Genomic DNA, 27975 nt, shown 5'->3' with positions numbered 1-27975 from the left:
TAAAGTTCAAATACAACTTAAAATAAAGTTTAATGCTGTAACAACAGAAAAAGCATGTATAAGGATGGAAAAACAATATTGAAAGCTGTATGCCCTAACAGGAATTATACAAAAGATAGGATATGTTACATTAAAAAACCTTAATATATCTGAATTTTGCTTCATCGTTATATAAAATGTTGGTTTGTGAAAAGTGAGATGAAGTACATTATTTATTCCTATTCTTATTTTACATACACTATTTGAAACATCTTTTAGAGCAGCATTAGGTATTTGTTTCATTAATAGATAGGAACATTTTGTTGTAGAGTAAACTTAATTTTTCCAAACTAACTCTTTTATCTGAATACAACAATAAACATTTACAAGGTTATATTTTTTTTTCTGATCATATAGTTTATGTATAGGATATCAGTTTCTTGGGGGGGAAGTATTTAAAATACTGCTCAGCCTCCACATTTACTATTGACTTGATAATCTGACAACTCATTCCAGCAGCCTTAAAGTCTGACATATTTTACACAACATTATCATCTGCTTTTAATTATTATAGCAGCCATATTTAAGAAGCAGATAAGTTTTTTTTTTAAATAAAATATTATCAGATAATCAAGTAATGACTTATTCTTCAGGGTAAATTAATTTAAGAAACTACCCAGTTACAATGACTAAGGTAATGATTGTACAACTCTTTAGAATTTTTTACAGCTTTTAGTTAGTAAATCTGGTTTTGTGTATATCTTCAAATCTTTTTTCATGTAGTCTCTTAAAAATAAAGATAAATGCGCAAGTCCAGCTTGTTCAATTTCTCAGTAGTATTCCAGCCTCTCTTGATATCTTGTGAAATATTCTTCTTTAAAATAATCTTCCTGCTGGAACTAGTTCTTTATAGATCACTTGTGATTAGGATATTGCCAGAGGAAGAAAGTGGGATGCTCTATGTTCTTTCTTTGTTTTTTTACCTTTCATGGGGACCCCTTTGTGGTTTAATGTAATAAACATCTCCTTTCCTTTGTGCGTCCATTTTGCAGAAGCATATGTATTATAATGGTTTTCTTCAATCAGTTCTATGAAGTTGCAGTCTTCATTGCATACCTTCTGTTAAGAGTAAATAATAACATTGAATAAAACAAGTTTTTTTTTCAGATACTTGGACTGTGGAACATGGGAAAAGAATATGCATTTTAAATCCCACAGATCAGTAATCTTTTTCATAAATAGATCTGACTTGTGAAATCTGAGCATTGAATATTTCAGCTTTGCCTATTCTCTCTTAGTATTACACATTTAAAAACTGCTTAAGCTCTAATCACTGATTTTATCAGTGGACATAGGAGTCTAGTGTGGGATGTATGGAATAGGTGCAGTGTATATTTTACTTTGTTAGTTTGTATAAAATAGACTCCTAGAAGGAGGCTATATCTGAAAATGCTTAGCTTTCAGATTGTACATGATGATCGTAGACACAAGAGGTTTGCATCAGTTCATGTTCATAGAACCTTCCTGACTACCACTGATGTGATTTAGGTACCTCATGTGCACCTTTTTATTTGATGTGCAAGTGATTCATCACATGAGTGAACTCATCTCTCTGTATTGAGGTGTATGACACCTTAAGCACTGAGCATACTTCTTCTGGAGGTTGTGCCTCAACAATTCTTCTGGTCATTTCAGAAATTGTACAGAAAAGAGAAGTTTGTATCCATACCTTTCCATAGAGTCTTCCTGACTTGTTCATTGCCAGGAAGTATTCACTTTCCACTCCTTTGATTGCCACTATTCCAACTGCCACCGTTCGAATTTCTAGGATACCTGCAAAAAGATACACAGTAAAGGCTGTAAAATGATTGGGTCATTCTCCAGTCAGCTTAGAAGACTTAGTTGGACGAATATGCTGTGAGTTACTGAAAATTGACTGTTCTTAAAAAAACACAAAATATTATGTATTTTTGACATGTGAAGAAAGGGCTGGACTCAACCCTCTCTATGTGATCTTTTCTGCGCACAGCCACTTAAAATCTTGTGGTGATAGTTTTTAAATGTGTACTGAAGTTGTGATGTTGGTATAAGTAATTTTTCTCTTTTCAAAGAATTGACATATCTTAGAATTTGCCAGGCTTATGCTTTCATTTGAAGAATTATGTACAGAGACATCAAGGTTCACAGAAACTGTGTAAAGCCATTATTTTGAAGACTGGTGTAGCAGTGTCAGCTCCTTGAAAGAGTGTAAACCTTAGAACTTGTGAGTGATAGAAAACAGACCACAGTGGCTTAAATAAGATAAAGTATTTGCTTGACCTTTGTATGCTTTTATGACTGATCAGAGTTGTAAAGATATGTGTATTTGAAAACCATTAGAACCTTCTGTGAGAACTACTTTCTTCAAAACCAGAAAACATTTAGAGTTGTTTTCTATAAATTATTTTCATCTCACTGATGGATATCTGCAGTGGCTTTCTGTAATCCCTATGATACATTTAGGTTACCTGCAACATAAAAAAATATTCTTAATTTAAAAATACCAAAACCATCCAATGAAGTCAGGAGGATGATGCAGGTTATTAAGGAACACCATGTTGGGTTTAAGTTAATTAACCAATTGGTTAGAGCTATACTTCTGAGTTTGAGTATTTTTCTTCCTTATCTCAGTTGGGTCTGTCCTGTGGCTTGTTCTCTGCAATGGGGTCTTTCAAAGGCAGACAACTCTAGGTAAATTCCAAGAGCTAAGCATGGGTGAGATGAAAGAGAGGTCTGTGTTAGATTGTCACTAAAAGATGACTGCCTTCATCTTTAACAAAACTTTTCCTTGTTTTCTCTTCCGAGTTTGTAATGACTCTTCACAACCACCGCACGTGATAATGATTTTCCTTTTTAATTTTTTTTGAAAGGCATTAAATATCAAGGCTATTTCTTCTTCCATATCCATGTAACAAATAATTGTATGTCCTTTGCTTTCCTTGCTGTTCAGTTTTACTTTCTTTGGTATTTAGTACTGAGCTATCAGTCCTAGACTGTACTGATTGCTTTTCTCTTCCTATTTTCCCTACTAGTAGATCAGTTTACCTCATGTCCTTGTGTGTGCCCTGCTGGGCTTTCATCTCTGAACCCTTCTGTACTTCTCTATAATGCTAAGACAAATTTAAGGAAAGCTTTTAAAATTCTCTGACAAGTTCTGCTCTGCTGCGGGCCTAGCAACAATGCTTGCAGAGGGTAATTTCTAACAGGAACTTACTAAAATTGTATTAACTTTCATTTAAATTTCACTTTAGAAAAACCACAGTGAGGCTGAAAAACAGATGAGCATCTGCATCTAGCCAAACAAAGAGCATAACAGTGGAAGGGATCTCTGGGTCGTCCAGTCCAGTGCTCTGCTAGCCTGGGAATTGCATCAGATAATTCTCTTTTCATGAACTTTGCCAATAGTAAATTGAAGTTGTTGTTTCTTTGCCCCCAGTGTTCCCACTGAAGGCTGTTTCAGAATTTGATTTATTTTAATGGCTAGAGACTTCATAGTATAATTTGCAATCTGCATTTTTTCAGTGACAGCTTATATCCATTTGTTCTGTCTGTACTGGCTGTTAACTTTTAACAGAACTTAAATATCTATGTATGAGTTTCTCATTTATACAGAATTTTGAAAAATGAAAGACCTCAGAATTATTTTTTTAAAGAAGTCATGATAGTAGGAATTGAGATTTCCCTAAGTAAGCTGATGTTGGCTGAAATTACACTAGTAAGAAATACTACTACTTTTTAAAAGGAAATGCCAGAACTTTGGTCCAAAGCAATATTATTATTAGATTTTTATTTTTTTAGCTTAGGTTGTTTGTTGCTGGGTTTTATTTGTTGGTTGGTTGGGTTTTTTTTTCTGAAGGAGATGGTGACATTGATACTAACTTGTAGGAATTATTTTATTTTGGTTTTGGGGAATTGTTTTCCTACTTTATTCTCAGAGGAGACATAAATGTCTTTTATGTGGAAACTACACTGTCCTTACAGAATGCAGTATAGGATAAAAACTGTGGAAATAAAATTATTTTCCAAGACTTCCATACAGCAAATCTGAGTGGTAAAACAAATTACATCTCTCAAAGTTATATTTTGCTTATAATTTACAAGGACACAATATGTGATAGATTTATTGTCTTCAGATGTTTACATGTTTTTTCCATCTTACTCCTTACAATCCCATTGCCCATGTAAAGCAGTGCATTTTAATTAAAGACTGACAATTTGAGATTCATAAATTGTTAAGCATATTCAGTGCTATTTTCTGTATCACAATGTGCCTTTCACAATATTAAGCAATTGTGTACCTCAGAATTATGGCTAGATCTCACATAAATGATGCTTGACACTCTGCCTGTGAGGCAATATGAAGTCTAAAGAATCCCTTAGGTCCTTGAATGGCACTTTACAGATCCTCCGTGTGTCTCTCTAAAGTTTAGTGAAGGAGCCCTACATAAACTCTCCAATAACTATGTCACGTTAAAAATGTTGTAATATTAGAGAAATTAAAAAAAAACAAACCACAACAAACCACAACCAAGCACGAAGAGTTCAGTGGAAACAGAGCACATGCATTCTTGATTCTTTGCTCACATCATGTTATATCGGAATTAAGCACTGCGTGTGCATTTTTTTCTGTTCTCAGTTCTAGATCATGTCTCATCTCTTCTGATGTGTCTTAACATCTCCCTGAAGGAGAAACAAAGCATGAATTCTCCCCTTCTCAGCAAAGCATTGATGTGATTTAGGTTTCTGAAGCAGCACTTCACATGAGCCTTTTGTATTTGATGTTCAAGTGATTTATCACTTGAGTGAGTTTCTCTTTCTGTTTTAAAGCATATGACACAAGTTCCTTACGCAGTAACACAGCATACTTATAAGCTCCCTTTTCCTGTTCTGGAGGTTGTGCCTCAGTAGTTCTTATTTCAGAAATGTAGTATTGATGAAATTCAGTGCATATTTTTTTCCTTTAAGTAAATGAATTCTATGGGGAAGTGAAGCATTCTTATTAGCAAACTGTGAAAAGTGAAACTTCACTGTGTAGTTAAAGCTGTGATTCCAGATTTTACCTGAGAAGTTTATTTATGATCTTTCAGTATACAGTCTTTTGTATGGAACTTACTTGTTTTGTTAATTGTGTCATTTATGTACAAACAGGAACTTAAAATATCTTCCTTTATGACCAGAAACTAGGGAAAGAGACTATTAAGGTTGAGAAGTCATATGTAAAAAGTTTATTAGTTTATCAGTGTCAGCATTGCAGTTGTAGCACATGCTTAAATTTCGTATCCCCTATCAAAGGTCTCTTACAGACCAGGAATAATGATTTTTGAGTAATAGTCAATTTAATACAGACAGACATTCCAGTAATTGTAACTATTTTTCAAGGTGCTTCTGACCATATAAGATTCATAAGGTGACCAGCATTTTCCTGCACAGTTACTATATACTGCATCATTCTCAAAGCACAAGTTCTTTGATGAACTAGTTAATGGAATTTTAAACACCTATAAACAGCATTATCTCACTGTGAAAACATCTAAACTAAGTTTCTATTTGTTTAACACTCATCTTGATATATAAACACAAGATTAAGATAAGGAAAATCACTGTCTCTTTCAATAATAAATAGCACCGAAGTGGGAGATTCCTAAAGTATATGCCAAAGAACAAAAGAATAAGTCCATGAAGTAGACAAAATTAGTTATATTTTTGCCTCTTTTTTCATATCCTTTCAGTCTCTCTATTAAGTCAAAATATCACTTTAATTTACGCTATATGACATTATAGTCATATTGATCTGTCTTTATTCCTGGTACTCAATAACTGTAAGAGAAATTACATAATGGTAAATGGACACTGGGATATGTGGCAGATAGAAACCTAATCCATTAGCAGGTGTCAAGAGATGATAAAATTTTCCAACCAGCATTTTGGCCAACTGCAGATATTTCCTGTTTCTTCTGTAGTTTCTGTAATCTGCTACCTGGCAATTCTTGCCAGCAGGATGTTGGGCTAAATTAAATTTGAATCCAAGCTGATATGGTTATCCTTATGATCTTAGTGGTTTGTTATACGGTTGTGACTTTTACATTCAGCCAAGTCTGTAATTGTGATCTTTTTAGTTAGTTAGTTGTTTGGGAGTGTTTTCACTTCTCTTTTGTTTTGAAATTCTGCATCATTGCAATGTCTTCTAATAAAACTAGCCAGGAACAATGTTTGCTGTACTGTAAAGTAACCCAATAATCTCATACAAGTGAGGAAAATTTTGCTTATGAGTAACTGGTGATATTAGAATCACAACAAAGCGGTATTATGTTAATAAAAGGCTAGATTTAGAAGGATTTTAAGAAAAAACCCACAACTGAGTTAAGCAAAATTAACCCAAGCTAAAGAATGTCTTTTTCAATATACCATTTTTATACCATCTTTATGATGTGAACTGAATTAAAATGTAGTCATTTCATTCCTCCTGTCCTGTGAACCTAAGTGTAGCTGAACTTCAGTGTTCATGCTAGTTCTTATTAGCTGATTCATTGGAAGAAGATAAATCCCTATATCCATAGAAAAATGTAAATAGAAGTAAACCAGTTATGTTGTGTTATGTTTGTAGGCCATTTTATACATAAAGGCAAAATTATATTCTTATTAAAATGAATATTAAGATACAAGCTAAGCCAGAAGAGTCAGGACTTCATTCCAGATACTTTTGAGAAATTATAAAGGACCAAAATGTGCTGTCAGAAATTCTACTAAAAGAAGTCTCTTCTCAATCTAATAGTTAGCATTTCTTGTCTTAATATCAGCAAGTCTTTCTTTTGAAAGTTCTCTTGAAAAACAAAATGTCACCAAGATAGGGTGGCTAAGAGAAAAAATCTTATATATAGATTGTTTTATTTAAATACTATCTTAGTACTCTAATAATCCTAATTACTTTAAAGATATGCTGAAATTGCTAAAATGCTGATAACGAGACGTTCAGAAGGCCAAACTTCAACAAGGTGTTAAATATCCTTAGTTTAAGAGTGAAAATGTGAACTGTGTTTTTCAGAAGACAACTTGAATATACCACAAAGTAACTAAGAAATCAGATTAAGTCCAGAAAAAGAGAAAAAACCCAAGAAACAAAAACGCCACCAACAAAAACAAACTGAAAATGGGCACAGAGAATTGAAAACAACTGTAATTTCTATAAAATCAGCATGAAATTCCAAACAATGTTGTATGGTCAGTGTATCAAATGCAGCTTAAAATTCCTGTAGTGAATGAAGTTTTCTACAGAGCTGGAATTCTCACCTATGTACGTAAAAGACACTCAGCTGAGATGGGCTATGGTTTCTTTTTAGAAGAGGATACCTGGCTGCTGGCAGCAGTCTTTTTAACTATTGGTGCCAATTAAAGAACAGATAGTTGATATCAAATCTCATAAAACAAACAAACAGCAAAGTAAAACAATCTTTTAGCCTTACACAACAGGTTTAGTGGGTTAAAGAGATACCAGGTTTCAGAGACAATTTGCATAATAGATGAGGTTAGGTTCTAGCATTCTGGTCTAGAATGACAGTGGCTTAGTACTTTACAAGTGGATACTTCGATGCCTAGATTTAGACTGGACAGGATTTTAACCTGGAAAAAAAATTAGCGACAACATTGATACAAAATTGAGTGTTCTCATGAGAGGGAATTCCTTCCTGACAAATTGTATTTGACAATTTTGTTCTTAGTCACCTGATATTAAATATCTTTTTCAGATTTAATTAATATTTTCACATTTTTATCTTTTTATTTGTAAGCTTTTTTTTTTTTTTTGCATTTACAACACAACTATACTGTAGCCTTTAACAAATCTTTGCTTTTATTGCTGCATAATTAATTAATTTCTAATATAGATGAATATACAGAGTTTCTTTGTGTTTACCTCAAATAACAGTATCCTATCTATGGTAAAGTGGTTAGAGCCTCGTGATTGGGTCGTTTTGTCTTTAATTGTTTTGCGGCCAAGTGGCTGAAAGAGCAGTTGCAGTCCTTCATCTGATTGCTGTAAGGAAACCACCGAGTGCAGCCCATTACTGAAGATCCAGCAGGTGGTAACAACTTGCTTTATGGGTCCCTGAAAGAGCTGAGAGAGCAGAACCACCAAGCTAGATATATTTTCACACACTAGAGAACTGCCCCAATATGTCAGGTGGTAAGATTTGTTCAGGAAGATTTCAGGTGTTTTCAGTTCCTTATCAGCTGGCTCTTTGTCCAAACATTTCACATGTTGCCAATACTCCCTGATTACCAATCACATGTTTCTGGTCACTGCTCTTCAAGCCCTTAGTAGAGCTTCTGTAGACATTAATTCAAATAGAAGTTTTGGCGTTCATGATTTTGCTGCCAAGAATTTCATCCCATCATTTTTCTGTTCTGTAAGGTATGTATACTATGGGGAAATGTCTAAGGGTGAGGTGGAAACTGGTAAGACTTTTGTAGTCTTTTGGATGCTGGAAAGAAAGGGAGAGGAAGAAAATACATGCTTTTTAAAGGAAAGCAACCAAAAGTCCAGAGGCTAGTTGTTCCTTCACATTATTATTTTTCTTAATATCTAACTGATAAAATATTCTAAATGCTTTACAATACCAAATATTGTGTAATATTTACAGCAGTTTATATCTTGTGGTCTCTATGTAGAGGAGTGGAAAAAAACAATCTGTTGTTGATTTTTAAGGGTAGGAAGCCTGACACTGATAGTTGAGCCCTTGCAAGGAACATGTTTGTAGAATACCCTTTTCTATGCAGAGTAGTCTGAAGTATGTGGAATTTCAGTTAGGAAAAGAGTGGGCAGAAGGGAGTTGGATGGAGAATAAGTCAAAACAAAACTCTAAATTTCACTAGCTTGTGTTTCTAATTAATTATACTTGGAGCACATATTTATGAATTCAAGTGACCTTTGCAGATGATTCAAGGCCAAGAAAAGTGCTCTCATGATTGCTTACAAGACAGTGTTTAATGGGGTGTTAAATGTAATTTGTTCTTTTGTTCTGGGATTTAATAAGTTAATGTTTGTGCCTCTGAAAGTGAGAAAATACAAATCATGATGGTAAATCATACAGTATTTTGGAAAATCTTGTGGTGTTCGTAGTGCATGCATGCATTTGGTGAGCCAAATACTTTCACTGGATGGTTTTGCATGTCACTGGTTCCAGGAAACATTACGCTTTTCTATCTCTTTTGAAATAACAGTGTGTGTATTGTCAAGTATTTGTTTGTGCTTATGTTATTTTGAGTCTTAGTAATATTTTTTGATGGATGCATCTTAAGCTTTGGTTTTGGGTAGGGCAGTTTGTGTGCTCATTCTCTTTCCAATATAAAATCTAGTAGTGAAAAAACTCTGTCAATAAAAGTATTAGTAGAACATATGACACTTCTTTAACCCTTCTTATTACATTACAGTTGATAGAAAGTTGAATTTCAATTTGTATTTTGTACTTTCCTTAGCAAGAGAGTGGAAGATTTTTATCGGTGGTAACTCATAGAAGTTATACATTCATTTTAACTTTTTTTTTTAACTGTCATATATTTGTTTCTCATAGTGATAATCAGAATTTGCATTTATGGCATAAGGACATATAAAATACATTGCTATTTATTAATATGAAAGGATAAAATAGCTGAGTCTTTGTGCTGTATCCATGCGTGCATTTGTTGTGCATGTGTAGACTGTCTGAAGCACTCTAGATATGAATATGACTGTAAAAATGATCCTGCACATAAACAATGGATCTGTCAAGGATTTACAGTAGAAACATTGAAGCTACTGCTTCAGACATCTGGATATCATGGGCAAATATTCAAAGCACTTGGAGCCCCTGGGTTTTGCTGTGTGTAATTTCCAGGCAGGAAAAGCTGTAGTTGTCTAAGGAAACATGATTAACAGCAGAGGCAGTCCTAGAGGACTTTGTGCAGCATGTTATTCAAGGAACAGAATTTGTAAGATATAGTCTGTGTGCAAGAACATGTTTAAATAGTTGATGTTTAATTACCTTTTAAATTTTGCCTTATTTGGCACTAAAAGAGATGGCATAGCATATTAACAAAACTCAACTTGCTGCTAAACAGAGGTCCATGGAAGTGCTTTATTTTTTGTACAAGATTCTTTACTTGATGTTAGCTTATCCATAAATTTCTCCAGTGTTTGCCAGTCCTACAAACCAATTAATACAGACGTGTATAGGTATAAGAAGTATATAATAAACCATTGTCCTGAAGGTATTCATTTATTCTCATGTAGAATTGAGCTTTGTCAGGGTTTCTGAAAGGCACTGCTAACTTTGTAACTCTGCAAAGATAATCTAAAAATGCCATATGCTAACCAAACAGAAGAGAGAAGGTGCAACAGGGAATTAAAATGACTATTCAGAAATGCTGTGACTTTACTTGGAAGATGTATATGTGTGCTTGAAGTTATGGTTGTTTCCCTTTATGACAGAAAAGGAAGGAGTAAGCTAAATCCCACTCTGCATTGTTCAAAGTATTTACACAGTTTCATGCACATCATCCCATGTAAAATCTGTCCTTTTGAGTATGTTTTACTACTACCACATCATGGAGAAGAAGGATTTGGTTCAAACTTCGTAATTATGAAATAGACCTTCCTCTTCATTTAAAACTTGCTGCTTTTGGTGTGCAGTGGGAAATATTTAAGCCATAATGCCTTTTCTAATTGTTTTTCAAGGGAAATAAATGTAGAGAAATGTGCATCAGTTAGCAATCCTTAGTAAAGCTCTGTTGATGACTGTAGTGAGGATTTCTGTGGCTATATTGCAATGGAATACTGCCAAAGAGAAGTGATCATTTCTGAGTGTTTTTCTTTAGCATACAGCCTGTTTGGTCTCAGTTTCTTATTAACATTCTCCTAATGTTGGTAAGTTAGGTTTATAATCAAATGCTTCATTCTTAACTGAAAGTGATAGCATGATAAAATTTGTTCTAGGATATTCTTATTCTAAACTACCTTCTCTCCTTCTGTGTGTGTTTCTTTGGTACGCTATCCCTTTGAACCATTGTCTTTCCAATGTTTCTCTTGATTTGATCTTCAGAACCAAAAGGGTGTGACATTTTTCAGTGAAGCAGATTGTAAAACTATGGAACTCTTCAATTTAGAGGTCGGACTTGTGAATAGCATTACATTGTAATGACTGAATAACATGCTGCCCCAGGCACTCATTGGCTTGTGAATTCCCCATTAAACTTATTAGAAGCCTTCGCTTTGCTAATCACTATTGTGCCTTTCGTATAAATATTTTTTATACAGCACATGGTAATTTCTCATTTTTGCAGGAAAGTGTTTCCCTCAAAAAAAACAACCAACCTGCCTTGAGGCTAAACATATGGTTATAATGAAAAAGAATATTATTTTTTAGAATTGTCATGTAAAATCCAAGTCTTTTTCCTCAGTCTGAAAAGGTATTCTCTTACTACAGGATTAATGATTTACTGGTATTAAAAATGGAAAAAAGCTTGGAAGGACTGTTTACAAAATACAACTTCTTCCAAGCAGTAAGAGAATTAACTATTTCATAGTTTAAGGCTAATATTGTACAACAAATACTTTGCCTACAACTTAGATGAAGGGTATTTCTAGTATTTAAATACTTTTTCACTAAAAGAAAAGGTATTTTCTAGCTTCAGACATTTAGAGTCTAGCTTCAAAATAATTACAGTGAATGTAAAACAATTTTCACAGCAAAATGGGATACATCTATTTAGTGGTGCAAAGCTTCCCATATTTAGAGCTTCAGTGATTCTCAATTCTTCTGCAAATATATTATTTTATTCTTTGGTCTTTGTTACTATACAATTTTGTTTTTTCACCTAGTAAAGAGCAGGTGCTCTGGTGTCTTGCCCCAGCACCAGTGCAGATTAAAGTTTCTTCCCCCTTTTCTGGGTACAATTAGTGATCATATATGACATATTAGTTGCATTATTTCTGTGAAAGACTTTCTGCAGTGTTTTCTGTATATAAAAAAATCTAATTACTCATTATCTGAATTGTGTTCTGAAGAACTTAAGCACAAGGTGCATTTTGTGTGATATTATGGCTTATCACCTGTGCAAGCTGGCTGCGGGTAGTTGCAAAGATGGCATAAATGTGACATGGCACTGTGTGCTGGGCTTGCTTAGAGGGGGCAAGAATATGTCAACCTATTCTTTATGTGAATTATTCCCTTGCTTACCAGGTCTAGCTTTTTTGTTCTGCTTGTTGTACTGTCTCCAGCTGTTCCTGCAGCAGATTTTCTGGTCTTTGAAGCAGAGTTGACAGAAGCAGTGGCAGACCTGTATTCAGGGAACAGCCTGAATCCAAGAACTTTAAATATGAAGTGAAATGTATTTTTAATATTAAAGTTGTTCCTTTCTTTAGCTAGCAACTAATTTATTTTAAATCACTAAGATTCAAAAGGTGAATGCATAAGAGGGCAGGTGGCTGCAGTATTCCAGAGCTTGAATATATACTTTGAAGCCTCTGGCATAAGAGGGAATAGTTTTAACTGGTTTGAAATTCAAGACAGTAAAATCTTGTTTCACACTGTTAAGAGAGTATTTCATTCATAAGCACTGCAAGAGATAGCAATCTTTTCCCACTCTAAGTAGTTAGTTAAAATGTAGAGCAAGCACTACTCCACCAAATACATTTTATTGTTTCTGAATTAGATTTGCTGCTTGTTGCCAGACATCTAAATGTACCAAATGCAGTGCCTGCAATATCACAACTAGGCAGTAATTCCTTTCAAGGTGCATAATGCAAGAAGCTGCTGGGAAAATCATACTAATCCCTTGCTGCACCACTGAATGGGAATTGTTAAAAAGACATGTGGCTCACTCGATCTGCGCTCAAAACACTACTGAGCATATGTATATATAATATGGTCTCTCAAATTGTTCTGATCTGCTGCTGACAAATAATTTAGTGTTAAGTGAACTTTCAACATCTGTATTAGACCAAAGGCTAAGGTATAAACTAATAGAGAGAGAAAATGAAACCCATCTCAAAATCAAACTAAAGATTTAATTAATTTCTGTTGAATGTTAATTTTGGTACTTGGTGTTTCTCCTGTCTCATTATGTTGATCAATGTATGTCCACTAGCCAACTTCTCTCTTTTTCTTAAAATAACATTTATTCATTTTTTCACTTTTGCCTATTGCCATTAATTTGCTTGTAGTTACACACTGGTTTTACCCATCTACAAATTCTGTCTAAGATGAAAGCTTGACTCTGGCAAATCCTCTTATCCATTTCTCTGTTCAGCGCAGGCAGCTCTTTGAAATGTGTGTCTTTGTTTACATCATCAGACATAAATGTGTTACTGGCATCCGGTTAATATTTAGTTGTCTTCCAGCTTTACAGTTCCATGTTGGAACTGAAAAACTAGCAGCAGTAGTGGATAAAACTGTTCCTCTGATTCAGGAACAAGTGCTATTACCAGAGCAAATTTAGTATGGGAGCTGTAGCCGAATCTGGCTTTTATTTTGTATTTGTGTGATTTTTTTTTTTCCCCCTCTTAATCTGTCTTTTTAAATTCAGATGAATTACTGAGTTTGAAATTGTTTGGTGATTTTTTGTTTTGGTGTGGATTTTTTTTTTGTGTGTGTTTTGTTTGCTTTCAATTTTGACTTCAAATGCTTAGGAAATCAAGTGTTAATGATTTTGAGTTTGATGATCCAAATATCCATGCACTCGCTTTTGCCCATGTACACAATATCAGTAAGTCAGTATGAAAACCATTGCAACTAGTGTCCTGTAAATACCTGCAGTTCACAGTCTGTGCTTTGCTTTTCGCAAGTGCTACATAGGTACAGGGTCCTAGTTTTTTGAATGGAAGCTACTAGTACCCTGAAAGTAGAAAGAATGACTCGATAACTAAGGGCTACAGACATTCCAGTGTGTTGTGACAGAGTAGTATGAGGTTTTCTTTTGAAGAAAACTTGTCAGTTACAGCTAAAATGTGAAGAGGTAACAGTACTGAACAATTAACAGGACAACAGTTAACTGGAACAACCACATTATATGAGAAGATTCTTTAAACTTTTTAATTGGCTTGAACCCACTTCTTTTATGTTTGTAAACAACCCAGTTTCTCATTGCTTTTGTTCCATTTTTTTATATGCCCAGGTGTGAGTTAGTGCAGTTGTTAATTTCAGTTAAATTATCGTTGTTAAAGTCTGCTAAAAATATATGAAGGTGACATATAAAAGAGAAACTATGAAGTTAGAAACCTGCCTTTTGCTTTTCTGCTGTGCTTTTGCATCATCACAAATAACCCCACCTACAGGCTAATTCAAAAGGAATATTTCCATATATATCCAATGCTGCTTAAATCCACTTTTACTGAAACATTCGGTATCATATCAGCTGAGGAAGCTTGTGATCCTGAGCTCCTTAAGGAAGGGTGTGAGCTCTCCTGTGCCTGTAAATTGCAGCAGCTACTTTCCTTGGCTCTCAGAGCAGACATGTGCTGTTTGACTGTGTGGTGGCTGTTTGTTATAAAGTTACCTGTGACCAGTCTGCTAAAGGACTTAATATCTTCCATTCAGATCCATCCTGCCAGCCATGTCATTAGATTGGCAGAATTCCAAATTCCCAGTAATTGAACAACCTGTTTGGCAGACTACAGTGCAGTGTGCTGGCATAAGCATAAAGGCATACATTTCTTAGATTTCTCTTGATCTGGAGACAAATGGAAGATTTCATACCACTCCAATATTTGATAACAGCTTCAGGCAGGGCCCTTTGGGAATGCCTCCCTTTTCAATTTCTCTGCTACAATTTGCATAATTCTTATTTTACTTGCATATGTATTGCTTACATATGAAGTTTTGATGAGCTCTGCAGAAGTGATATGTAAGGAATCTGTAGCAGAATACATGGAGCCATTTAAAATCTGGAAAACAGGTCTATGATTGTAGATGTTTGGACACATGCATTTCAGATAGTGCGCTTAAAGACTGTGTTCAAGCAGGAACGAGTGTTCTCTATAAGGAAGCAGTGCAGAATGGTAGTTATTTCTTCCACAGGCTCATAGAAGAAGAGGACTCAGTTAAAAGGGTTTCTTTAAGTGGGAGTTTAATACTAAGCAATGGATTGGGTAGCAGAAGCTGTATGAGTAAATGGAGAGTTTGTGGCTTTTACGCAATTCCCCCACAAAATAAAAATGTTAAGATTGTATAGTTTTGTGGATAGTAGATTCTGCTTGTAGGCCTTTTTAATTTCTGCATTGTATTTATGACCATTTATACTCCTTATAGTACTGTTCTAGTGTTTATAACATGAAAGTAAAAGAAAAGTTATTGTGTAGTGTTGAACTCAGCAGGAAATTCTAGAACTGCCTTGAAGACTATGCAGTTAGAGGAGCACAGAGCTTGGTTGTACCCATTGCAGTATTTGCTAAAGTGCAAAACCCTGGTTTATGGTAAAGAACTTACTATGATTTTTGCTCTGACTTAAACATTTATGGCTATTTCCAGCTATTGAAATGGTGACGAAACCTTTTTCTTTCTTTGAGGGAAAAATATATTTGAGACTTCTGCGTATTGCAACAAGAAGCTGGAGGAAAAAGTATGGTTTTACCACACCAAGCAAAACAAAGTTGTTTTCCTGTTTTAAACTTGGTCCTTTTGTGCCACCTTAATCCCTTCATGACTACCAGTGCAATCTGCATTCGTATGTGAATTCAAGTGTTATAAAATAGGAAAAAAATAACCATAATAGATTATAGTTCTCCTATTCAATATAGGAGAAATGTAATATAATTAAACAATGGAATGAGTTTCTACTTAGTATAGAAATGTGGACCTGTGGTTTTAAGAGAACTTAACCCTGCCCCTTTCATTAATATATTTCATGCAGAAATACAGAATTGTACATATATTTGAAAAGTAATAGCTAACTATTTTTCAGTTTGAATATTCTGGACTGTATATATCCTGGTGTATTGCCTTATAAGCCTGTAGCTTGAGCAGAATAAATAGATATAGCAATGTTACTCCTAGATAGATATTATCTGTACAAGTCATTCTAACTTGAAAGTCAGGAATAGGTTAATGGTGGAACAGGAATTTAATTTTTCTTTATGCCCAGCCTGTATTACCTATGTCATGAAACCATATCTTAAAGTAAAAGCACATGGATTTGTATAAGCAATAGCTATTTTCTGCCATCTCTTTAGCTTCTCCAGCCATTGATAGGCATCAGTAACAAAACTCTTACCGATTTCAGTAGAGCCAGGCTTTTACAAATGGCATGTATTTGTGTCTTTCCTAATATGGGTCTTTCAGCTCTTGAGCAAACTTTTCCTAATGAATCACAGGGTTAGATAGCTTTTCCACTAGTCAGTAACTTAACTCCTCCACAGCTGTGCAATATTTCTAACTTTCAACAGCAGATATTTAGACTATTTTTGATAGTTCTCTATACTTCATCAGTAAGTCAGTATAAATAGAAGAGCCGCATTTTGACTGTATGTTGAAAGGAGAGCTAATTCTGTACTTCCCAAAAATTACTTTCTCATGTGGATTATGTGTCTCTGTTGTTGAGAAGCTACTTCAATCAAGTACCAAACACACTTCAGGAAATACACACACACACATATATATCTTTTAGATGTGTTAATCAAATAAATACAGCAGAGTCTGACAGGCCTCAGATCAGACTATCTTATACAATACTGCCTGTGAGGTAAATTGCGTCATATTGCTATAGGAAACGTGCCTATAATTCTTTAGGGGTCCACTGACAGAAGCTAGTTTGGGATGCAGCTGCCAGGGAACTGTTAGGAGGAAAACAGAGAGAAACTATCCCACTGTGGTGGGTCTGGAGCCAGAAAAAGTAAGCTCATGAAATGGGAGCTGTAACTTGCAATTCTCCTTTGCTAAGATGAGTTCAACTGGAAGAAGTTGTAACTGTGTTGATGAAATATGAAGAAGGAGGCAATATAATAAGATGAGGTCCAAAAGCTTCAAATACTTCATTATTGTATACAGAAACTTCCTGCATTTTCCTGCATCACCTAAAAAGGGGTGATCATTGCATTCTGATTTTGGAATTCACATAGCTAATTGCTTGGAGAGATAAGCATGATTACTTTCATATGCAATTTGCACAAACCTGGTGTTTATTAAATTTTGTCATATATGGATAAGGAGACCCCAAACAAAATGGTATCACAGGCAGAAAAGTGTGAACAGCCAATGTTAACTGGGAGAAAGGGGAAAATATTTTTTTTTTCAATGGCAGCCAATTATGTAACTTATGGATACAAGATGATCATTTGCAAGTGATTAGGAGAAAGTCAGGAAATGTGGTTTCTATTATTTTGTTTCACACAGTTACATAACAATGGCTACTTGCACATTTTGGGAAGTATCATCTTAAGTGTCTTAGAAATTTAAGTACCTATATATGCTGTGGGGCTTAGTCTTAAGTATCACTTTTTGAAATGTAACTTGAAATGTCCCTTGAGCACTTGTCAGTAATTATTGAAAATTTTCTTTGGGTTATCTACAGATCCTAAATGAGAAGGACACTACAAAATATCCATTCATGTTTACAATTGTTTTCTTACAGAGAAGAAAAAGTGGGATCAGTATTTAGTCTATTTTTTTGCAAAGATACATGTTTATTACATTCCAAGTGTTAAAACAGTTCTGAATATTTTTTCTAATTATTTCTCATAGAAATCATGATTCTTGTACCTTCTGTCACTAGGTCATTTCCTGCTGAAATGGTATAGCCATTGGAACTCATCACATTCTTTTAAGTATTCCAGTTGGATTGGAACTAGGGTGTTCACCACATTACTAATTTAAGAGGTTTGTGCCTCATGTTATGAATCACCTGAAAAATCCTGCTTTTGTCTAATGCTAGTTTTATGATTTGGGTGTGAACTGGATTTGCTTCCAGTGTCCCCTCTGGATGGCAAAAGAGCCATTTCAGAAATTCTCATTAAATCATTCAGAATGTGTACTAGAACAATATGATTACAGTATATTAATTCGAATTCACAACACTGGATTAGTTAGCTTAAAAAACCAAAATTAACAGAGCCTGATTTCCTTGAAAGATGTGGAAACAGTTTCCTAGAAAGATGTGGTAATATTATTATTTTCTTCTTTAATTTTGTTGCTTGATAGTTACGTTCAGTTATATAGTCTGGATTTTCCAAGTCACAAAAAGATAGTGAGGAATTTTAAGTAGCCTCAGCATCAGTTTGCTACTTGAACATTCTGATATAGATTGGTGTATAATAAATTTAAAGAATGGTTTTATTAACAGCTGTATTATCATTATTCAACTTAAGAGGCATTTAAAAGGACAAGTGTAAGTGGTGTAGGACTCTTGCCATTTACTTGAGGAGACTCTGCTAAGGCTATTCTCAATTCATATAATACTTGCTTTCCTTTCAACTAGTAACTACTAACTGCCAACTCCAATACCAATTAATCCAAATACATGGCTATTACACTGTTAGTGAGGTAGGAAAACAAGTCAGACAGTTTATCTTTTGTGTACTCAGTAAGAAAACATCCTTCTGGACTGCTGAAATAGATGCTCAGACAGATTACTCAGCAGCCTAAAACACAGTGCAAGGACTGTTGGTGTGGCATGGGGTAAAAGAGAGTGAGGCTCAAAAGGTCTGTAAGGTTAGTTACATTAGTAAGTGGGAGGAAGGAGGGCACGGCCAGGTCTTTCTAACTAGCCAGCAGTGAGGGAGGAGGGTTTCTAATGCAGAAGAGGATCAACTTTGTGTTTCCTACTGTGGTTTTCTCTGTGTTTCTTACCTGGTGGTAATACTACTTTCCTGAGTGGATGAATGGTCTTTTGGGAAACATAATTTAGATATAAAATACCCCTTTTTTCTCTCATGTATGCAGTGTTATAAATGCTCTGAAGAAGGACTTGTGTGCCATGGAATAAAAGATACCTTTTTCTTTGCTTTTGGGTTTTGGTCTTTGTTGGAAATATTGACCAGGATCCCCATACTCAGAAAACCAAAAATTTCACTTAGAAGAATGGAGCTTATGTTAGTTGGAAGAATACCTTTTTGTCACCAGTTAGTTTGAAAATAGTCTCTTGAAGTATTATCCAATTACAGTTTTGATTAGTAACAACATTTGTAGCCAGAGTACTGTTTAGTATTTGTCATGCTTTCAGTTCATGTGTTGCTAGAGATGTGCTTAGTAAATGGCAGAGATCCAGGTTTTTTATGCTCTGTTGGTATTGCTAAATACAAGCAACAGTGCTGGGTTGGGAATTTGATTGGCATGAGTCTCACTTTAGGCATGAGTATTTGTCCCTGTGCAAAGGTAGCATTACAATTTTTGTAGCCTCGGAAAATGACATAGCTGTGATGACTTCTTAAGTGCAGTTTCCCCACATAAGCAAAGGACTGCTGCAGGGGAAGATTTTGTACTGGCCTTTCCCACAGCGTAAATCTGTCTCTTGTTGCAAGGTGGCCCTAACAATCAAGTCTCATTAGTTGAATCATTATGTGGTGGATTTGCATAGCTAATTCTCTAACTATGAGATGTCAGCACTAAGCACTCAAGAACTGCTTGGATATCTTTGTACCATCTTGCATGTTATGTTCAAGCACTAAGCTACATAGACTATTCCAAAGGATAAATTAATATTATAGAATTGTTGATTTTGCTGGTGGAAGTTGCATTTTTCAAGTGATACTGGTATTGGCTGCACCCTCTAGGATTCAGATACCCTTTTTATGTCACTTGATCAGGGAGTACATCTCTTGCTTTCACCAGGTCTTTGCTGCAGAAACTACACAAGCACTGTCGATTCTTCACTCTCTCTACTGCCTTCTTCCCTTGACTTAGATCCACATTTTCTCTCAGATCCATCTGCCTAGTGGCTAACTGGAGGGCCTGAACACTGCAGCCCTTAGACCCTTAGACTTCACATAGATGACTCAAAGGGCAAATCCATCATCATAATGCAAAGTTGTGCATGTGTCATTCGAGAAGTCACAACACCTGGCAAGCATATAAAACTTTGCATTTGCTGCTGTGCTGCTTGCAGCACTGCATGCCAACAGCCAGCAGAACTATGCCACCAGTTCACCTGAGCAGCTCTGAGACTTCAGCACAGATTTAATATTTGATGTTGATTGTGGCCGTCTTTTCCCCCCTAACATCTTCATCTCCTGATGATAATGTACGTTAATCTATAATAATTTGTGTCTTTAACAGTTATAGAGTTCTCTACTCTGCCTCCTCCCTACCCTGTAAACAGTTACTTCTGGTTAAAATATTGATAGTTAAAGGTTATAATAAAATCTCAGAAGATTAGTACAGGTTATTAACAAAAATATGCTTCTTGTTAACAAGTGTGGGCATTTTTTTTGTTTGAAATATATTCCCTTCTAGTTAAACAAAAATCAAAACTCCAAGGTATCAAAATGGCCAAGGACAAGTCTGATCAGTTGCTTTTTATAGTCTGTAGCACCTCCCAGTGTCGATTAACATGCTTGAAACAAAACAACTGGCGTACCAGAAATGGATGTAAGGTAAACATGTATGCAATTAAACCTTGAAGTAATAACACTAGGAGAGTCCTTCAAAAAAAAACAAACAAAAACAAAACCCAAGCCACAGTTAATGGGAGTATTCAAAAAGTGTTTTGATTGAAGTGATGTAGATGAGTGATTTGACTGCCTGTCGAAGTTATTGTGGTTATAAATGCTATGAAACAGACTTTTTCAGTGGTTTTGTTTATGGTTTTTGCATTAATCTATCAGTGTTCTAACTGTGTTTAGTTTTGAAGGATTGCATACTGAAGGAAAATACCTAGACTTTTGAATAATTGCATCCTGCTTCTGAACTGTCAGTTTCCCATTTTAACTTCAAAAGAGCAAATGGTCAGTTGGAATAAACTGACATAGCTCTTCTGACATTAGCTGGGATTTACCTGTCTGATCCCCTCATCCTGTTTAGAACACTGTGGTCTTCTGGCGACGAACTATGCAGGTACTGAAATCATGTTATAGACAGTGTGTGAATGCTGCAAAAATCCTCATTTTGTTCTTTGCTTCAAAAGCTAAATAATAGTTGAGAGCACATATTGATTGCATTGGTTGGTCTTGGTGGGTTCTTTTTTTTTTGCTGTGTTTTCATGAAGTTGTGGGCCATCTGTGAACATCCACTCCCAACTTTTCAGCACCAATTGTTACAAATAATTTTTTCCATTTGTGTAAATGATGTCATGTGTTATGAAAGTTTTCAAGTGTGACAACTCAGTGCTATGATTGTTAACCTCTGTTATGTTATTGCTATAGGAATTTTCACTCTTTACTTAAAAGTATTTCCAAATTATACACACCAAAAGGCTAACTTGACATTTCCACTAGCTCCTATCCAAAGTTTAAAATTAAAAATTAAGTCAAAGGTCAAAAAAGACAATTGAAACACAGCTGCCAGATATAGTCATAGACAGTCAATTATGCAATGAAAGCAGTGTGCCACCCAAGAAGAGTAACAGTCTTCATCTGCCTAAACTTATTGTGATCTTATGAGGAAGGTGTTCAGAAAAATGCTGCTAGTTGATACATCTTGTAGTGTGGAACAGTGTAACTAGGAAGTTTAGATCTCCCTTAGGTTTAAGGAAGGTGGAGAGGAAAATCAGCTGTGTTCCGTACTCCAATATCCTAGAAATCTAAAGAAAATGGCTTTCAGGCACTTGAACAATATGGAAAGCTGAAAGTTGTGAAGGGAGATGTCTGGATTTTGGGTTTTGTTTTGAGATGCTTTTATTGTATAAGGAATTAAACTGTCTACCCAATTCTGTTTGCCTGTATAGAAAATTATTTCCTTAAGATTCATCTCATCTCTGTGTTTTTCTGTTGTATATATTGACTTCAGTTAGTTTAGTTAACATTCTTTTACTCAATATTCTATAAGAGAAGTATTTAATATCTATAACATGAACAACATTATATAAACAACTCTTTTGTAGGCTTGGAAGTGTGTACACTAATAATTTTTAAAGCTTTTTGTGAGAAGTGAGTAATTCTTTTTCATAGAGGCACAGACAGCTTGAAGAATTTTCCCAAAGTCTGTAAGCATATTGCTTAAAAATTTGAATTAGCCTCAAGTCTCTTGAGTCTCAGGTCAGGGCCACTTCAGCACATTTTCTTCAGGATGGAGCAATAATATGCTTAATGATACAATACTGAAATGTTTGTACATTTAGAAATTGTAAACAACTAGGGGGGAAAAAAAGCTCAGGGGGGAGAAGAGGCTGCAATTTGTCTTTTTTAATGTATCCTGTAACTGCTCTGGCAGTTGGCTGCTAAAGCTGATTGATGGTTCTATAAAAATGTAGCATTTCCTGTTTCTGAGAAATCTGGATATTGAGAAACTCAAATAAATTGCTGAATTACAAAGGTGCATTAAGATCAGATTAAGCATGGTATGTACAGATTCAACTTAGATATTTTTCACTGCTCATTGATTTTTGGCTCATATTCCAGCAGCACACACAGACGTAGCCCTAATGGTTCAGGCTTCTGAAGCTGCTGCCTATGCCTCAGCCCAGAGGTCTGATTCTTGCCTTGCAGAGCTCACGCAATCATTTTCTGTCCTGAGTGAGAAGTGAATATGAACAGCTACTGTGCTGACTTTACACGTATGTTTCATCTGGTAAATACCACAGAATAGACAAGATGATGAAGATTCAGGAGGTGAATTGAGAAGTGATGAGCAGCTCTAATTGTGTTTTCTGGCACCCCTGTCATGTACTGTGTCAACTGAGCACTGGTCTGGGCATTGATATGTGAGATCTGAAGAATCTTGCTGCAGTGGTTCAAGACTTTACTCCCTCCTCCTCCTTGCTTCTCCCAAAAATACTTCTATTAAAAAAAAGTCAGTAGAAGCTATAAGAGAACAGGCATCACTCAGCTGCATCTGTCACCTGCATCTTTGCTAAAACTTGCCAACATTTGGGCAAAACCTGGGGTTTGTGCTGAGGTACAGGCATAGACTCTCTTCTACTGGTTGAAATTTGAGATGTGCTATCTGCGACCAGTGCTAGCCAATGAGCTTGAGAGTGAGCAGGGAAATGTTACATGTAAATCTGATTAATTGTTGTAGGACAGGATGTTATTCTTGGCACTATAGGTTAAGTTTTGAGATATATTGCTGTTGGAATTGGACGTATTTTTGATATCATGGAAAAGAATAGGAGAGCACTAATGCAAACCAAAGGCACTTCCACATTAATGAAAGTTTGTTTTCTCCTGATGCCAATGTATTGGTCAAGACAACAAGCTCTTGAAAAATCAATAATGCAGTTGAAATGTTCTCTTTGTTTGGAGCACATATAATACTTAACTCAATCTGGCACATTAACACCTGCCTTCAAATATTTGATTTTTGTCTACTGGATCTTCTTGCCCTTCTATTTATGTAGTGGCACATCATATGTAGTCCAACATTTGTCTTACCCTAAGAAACATATATAAAATGCTATGAAAAATAGTTTTGATTTCTTGCTATTTAACTACCAAGATATCATCAGTTAGCGTTTAGGTTTGAAGAAATTGAACTAGAGTTCATTTTGTATTGCTGAAAACTGTCATTTGTTGGATTTTGATCAAAATTGAAGTAGTTTTCCAGGATAAAAATTTCAGTCAAGCCTTTTTGTGCCATGATCTCATCGGACTATATGCTCTTACTTTACCTTTACAAAAAAATATTTATTATTAGCTTTATCCACTGAAAAGAAGAGGAAATGGACACTTTCTGGGTTTAGAGCACACATGGAATATGATAGGATCAGACATCTTAGGATTCAGGTTCTGGGAAGGCTTTTCTAGTAACTAAGAGACCCTTTGAAGTCTTAAAATGAGATTCCAAAAGCAACAGAGCGTGGAAAGTCCTAAAGCATCATCTAGTTGTAGTTGTAAATCCTCTTGAACAGAGTCAAAACAAACTCTGATTTTTACTGCCTTTTTTTTTTCTGAACAAAATAAAATAAAATTCATAAACACTAACATGAAAGGAGTCAGTAGTGATGAGGAGAAATTGAATTTCTATCAAAATTAACAAATTATCATATTATCTCCATCTGCCACTCTTGCTTCTTACAGTCATTAACTTAAAAATCTGCTTTGTGAGTCCACATAGGCTATTTTGTGTTAACATGATACAAAGTTTATTTTTAAATGAAAAGCATACAGTTTAGGCTTGGGCAAGGTACAATAAGTGATTGTCAAAGAGAAATTTTGTTTGGTGAAGAACAACAGATTTTTCTGGGTGACCTCATTTCTTGGACTGTTTCCTAATTTCTTGCTTTAGTTTTTGAGAATGTGACTCTTGGTTTTTCCTCTCTATCTTTTAGCGTTCAGGATGAAAACTAGCAGGTGCAAAGTTATTTCCTCTGCTCAGTGGAGGTCACTGTCCTCTGGTTTGTTTAGTTTACTCTTGAGTGTCCACCTTTATGTCCACCAGAAGGCTCTACTGCTTTGTGAAATGTGCACAGATGAGTATTCTTTGGGTACCTAATAAGGTCATCACTGCAGCAAACAGAATTCAATGATTTGCTTTAACTGAAACAGTACACATACATATTTCTTGGACTCGGAAGTTCATATGTTTTTAAACAAGTGAATGATAAATACAGATTAATTAGATTTAATGGCTGAGAGTTTTGTTCAGTGTTTAATTCTATCCTGAAAATTCAATTAGCAAACACTTAAGACCATGACTTTTGAATTAAAGTCTTGGGAAATGTTAACACTTTCACTGTTACTTTCGTAAGACATGGATTTTTTTTCTTCTTCCTGTAATTTACTAGAGAAAGTTTAAGTATCAAAATCCTAATTCCTCAGTGTCTTGGCTTTCCTACATTTATAGTCTCAACTGATGAGAAGCTCTGTCGATTTTAGCAGTTGACAAAGTTATGGTGAATTTGTTCTACAGACACTTCTCAATATGAAGATTGCTATTTGTATTTATGCTTCATGATTCTTGGGTTGAAAGCAAGTAGCTGACTGTCTGCAAAACTGTAAATGCAGCTTCCTTTATGAAGCAAAGTTTTGACAGATAAAACATATTTTGTTGTCTTCATTTTAGTAGCTTGTAGTAGTGATTCAGAAGGCAAAAAGGAATAATTTTATTTATTACAATGTGGAAATACGATTCTTCTCAGAGCAGCACTTTTTGTACCCACTGATTGCTTTGACTGCAGCTCTTCTGGGATTTCATCCTGAGAGACAGGTCTGATTTATGCTAACTTTCAGCACTTGAAATTGTGAACAAGAATATTTGAACACCCTAATTAATACACTTTTGTAATAGGTACGATTTTCAAATTATGCTTTTCAGAGACCTGGGATAAGCTGAGTTAGTCTTCTAGCGTTAAATTTTTTGCAATAGTTCAGATGCAGGGTTTTGTTTTGTTTTTCCTTTGTTTAGTTGGAGTTTTTTGTTTTGTTTTGCAGATCTCTTCTCATACCCTTTGTCTTATGTTCTCTTCCATAGAGGGCATAACAAAAGAAGTTTTTCATAACACTATTTTTTAAGTGTAATCTAAACTATCACTACTCACATACTTCTAATGCCCTTTACCTCTATTTCCCTACTCCCAACAAAAGCATTTGGACCTTATTTCATAGTATACAGTAGGTAAATTATAGAAAGAGACTTCTCACCTGCTTTAGTTAAATTTAGTGGAGACCATTCATTGTAGTTCACATCAGTTATCGGATTTTGGTTTTCTGGTGGTTAATTTGTTGTTGGCTGTGTTAATTCTGATGCTCATAACATTTACGAGAAAAGAGATTAATTTGGTGTTTTTTTACTGCAATATAAATGTATGTATTTAACGACTTGCTACCTTTTTCTGTAATTTACAATAGTTCATCATCACAAATTATTCTTGAAGTGTTCAGAAAACTCCAAGAAAATGGATTGCCTTTAGTATATGATCTGATATTCTCAAATGGCCTTGCTGCAGAAGGATTCAAGATGTTGTTAGTGTGCTTCATCAGCATGGGATCATGCAGAGAACCTTTGCTTGTAATTTAGCATAATTTCAAATTCTAACAAAGTTTTCACTTAAGCATTGTGGAACTGGGAAACAAAAACACGAATGTAAAGAATAACTCAAGCTCTATATGATGCCATGATCTCAGTAACAGAAAAAGTTGTGTCAATGTTCACTTCTCAGCAAAAATTTAGAAGAAAATATTTCAACAATTAGTAACTTTTTTTTTCTAGTGAGTCTTATGGGAACAACATTTCAAAACTAGCCTTGTGGATCTCTATTGTAGCAATGTCCTGAAACTCAATGGGAGTCTTCTTGAACACGGACCAGATAATTTCTTTGGCTGCTGGCCATGTGTTTGGCTTTGAGAGGAGTATGGTTATTCACTGTATAATAGTATAGGATGAAAGGAGACACATGGAAACAAATTTTAAAAGAAACAGTAACATTAGTCAGTGAAGTTTTAGCCGTGCAAGTTGCCAAGCACTTAACGAAGTTATGAAGTAAAGAAATCAATTATGAAGCCTACTAGCCAGGCGCTTAGTATGCAAAACTGCTGTTCTTACAGAAAATAAGTGAACTTCAGTTCAAAGCTAAATCACACTTACAGTTCTTGAAATGCAATTAATTTTGCTGCTGCCATTATAGAAAGCAAAATAATCCTAACAACCTCCATTAAAATTGTACTTAATAGCATCCTTGGAAATACAGCTGTCCTTTCAGTTGGCTATAAACACTAGACCAGCATGGATCTGGCCCCTTTTTCCTCATAATTTAATTTTAAAATGCACAATATAATCCTATGTATTTTCCTGTTACATCTTAGTAAAATAATGTCTCTGTGAGCAGATGTCATGTTTCTATAAATAAACAGGATATTTGTAATAACATGAAAGCCAAAGGGGCAAAGGTAATGGCTGCAAAAATTGATGCTTTTTGATTGTAAATGGAAGATATATAGGCATTTGTCTGGAAAAATAAACACTAGTGAAACAATTCTCTTGCCAGTCCAAAAATTGTATTTGGTACAGCTTTTCAAAATATTGTATGTCCATTCTCCCTAGATGAGTCATGTTTTTGGAGGAAAAGTGAGAGATTTCCTCCCCACCCCCCCATCCCCAGCATCATGATCATTGTAATAGTGAACGGCAGAAACCATAATAGACTTTGTTCCTGGCTTGGCAAACTATCTAAAAGATTTTGCAAGAGTTTACATAATTCTTTCCATTAAACTTTCTAGTCTTGCATATGTTTTAATTGTTAACTCAAACAGACCAAACTTTGAGATAATTCATGGACTATACGAATGTGGTTTAATGTTTCATAAGCAATTTATGAGCAGAGTTTGTGGCTATACATTTTCATCCTAACAACCTTAATTCACTTGTTAAAATAGGCTCTCTGTTTGCTAATAGTTACCAGCTGTAGCTAATATATTAGCAGATCTACAATGTATTATTTAAAATGACGCATTTCAAAATCAATAACAAATGTCCTGTTGTAGGGTTAATTGGAAAACGTGTCTTATACAATGTTCAGTAGACTACACAAAATTCTTTGGAAATTAGAGTAAATCAGGGGGTGGGAAACAATGTGTACATATCTAAAAGCATAGAAATAGGAAAAGCAAAAATATTACTTACTGTAGTTGTTGTTTGCTTCTCTTGTCCCTTTTACTTTGCCTCGTTTATCAATCCTCATATACCACTGAGTTCGACAAAAAAGTCTTCTCACTCTTACATCCCCCCCTTCCATATAATCATAGCTTCTGGTATGTCGCTCAGGGCTGGAACAGTTCACATTTGTAGCCATTTGCTCTGGAGTCATGTCATTGCAAGCTAAAGATATAGTGCCCATTAGAAAGATAATGTAAAAGTAAGATCTGTAGAGCAAAATTGGCAGGATCCATGTCAGTATCCATTTGTGCAT

General features: G+C 35.1%; 1 protein-coding gene and 1 long non-coding RNA gene across 2 annotated transcripts in view; one reads left to right on the top strand and one right to left on the bottom strand.

Moving 5' to 3' along the window:
• Positions 1 to 58: 58 nt before the first annotated feature.
• On the bottom strand, positions 59 to 27975 carry FGF7 (fibroblast growth factor 7). The gene is made up of 3 exons (XM_064157674.1): positions 27690 to 27975; positions 1709 to 1812; positions 59 to 1098 (listed from the first exon to the last, which is right to left on the bottom strand). The coding sequence occupies exons 1-3, from the start codon at positions 27973 to 27975 to the stop codon at positions 904 to 906; spliced, it is 585 nt and encodes a 194-aa protein (XP_064013744.1). The 3' UTR covers positions 59 to 903.
• LOC135182986 (uncharacterized) overlaps positions 8059 to 27975 on the top strand; it is a 65639-nt gene continuing 45722 nt past the window's right edge. Inside the window, exon 1 of the long non-coding RNA XR_010305370.1 lies at positions 8059 to 8425. This is a non-coding gene — a long non-coding RNA (uncharacterized LOC135182986). The remainder of the gene's footprint in view (positions 8426 to 27975) is intronic.

Source organism: Pogoniulus pusillus, chromosome 17 (assembly GCF_015220805.1).
Source record: "Pogoniulus pusillus isolate bPogPus1 chromosome 17, bPogPus1.pri, whole genome shotgun sequence".
Classification (NCBI taxonomy): Eukaryota; Metazoa; Chordata; class Aves; order Piciformes; family Lybiidae; genus Pogoniulus; species Pogoniulus pusillus.
The sequence above is the reverse complement of the archived record's forward strand: the minus strand, read 5'-3'. Positions and strand labels throughout refer to the sequence as shown.

Coding starts and splice junctions, on each gene's coding strand:
- FGF7 (XM_064157674.1), bottom strand. CDS start 27,975: ATGCACAAATGGATACTGACATGGATCCTGCCAATTTTGCTCTACAGA. Junction 1,813..27,689: donor AGAAGCAAACAACAACTACA/GTAAGTAATATT, acceptor ATCTTTTTGCAG/GTATCCTAGAAATTCGAACG. Junction 1,099..1,708: donor CAGGAAGACTCTATGGAAAG/GTATGGATACAA, acceptor TACTCTTAACAG/AAGGTATGCAATGAAGACTG.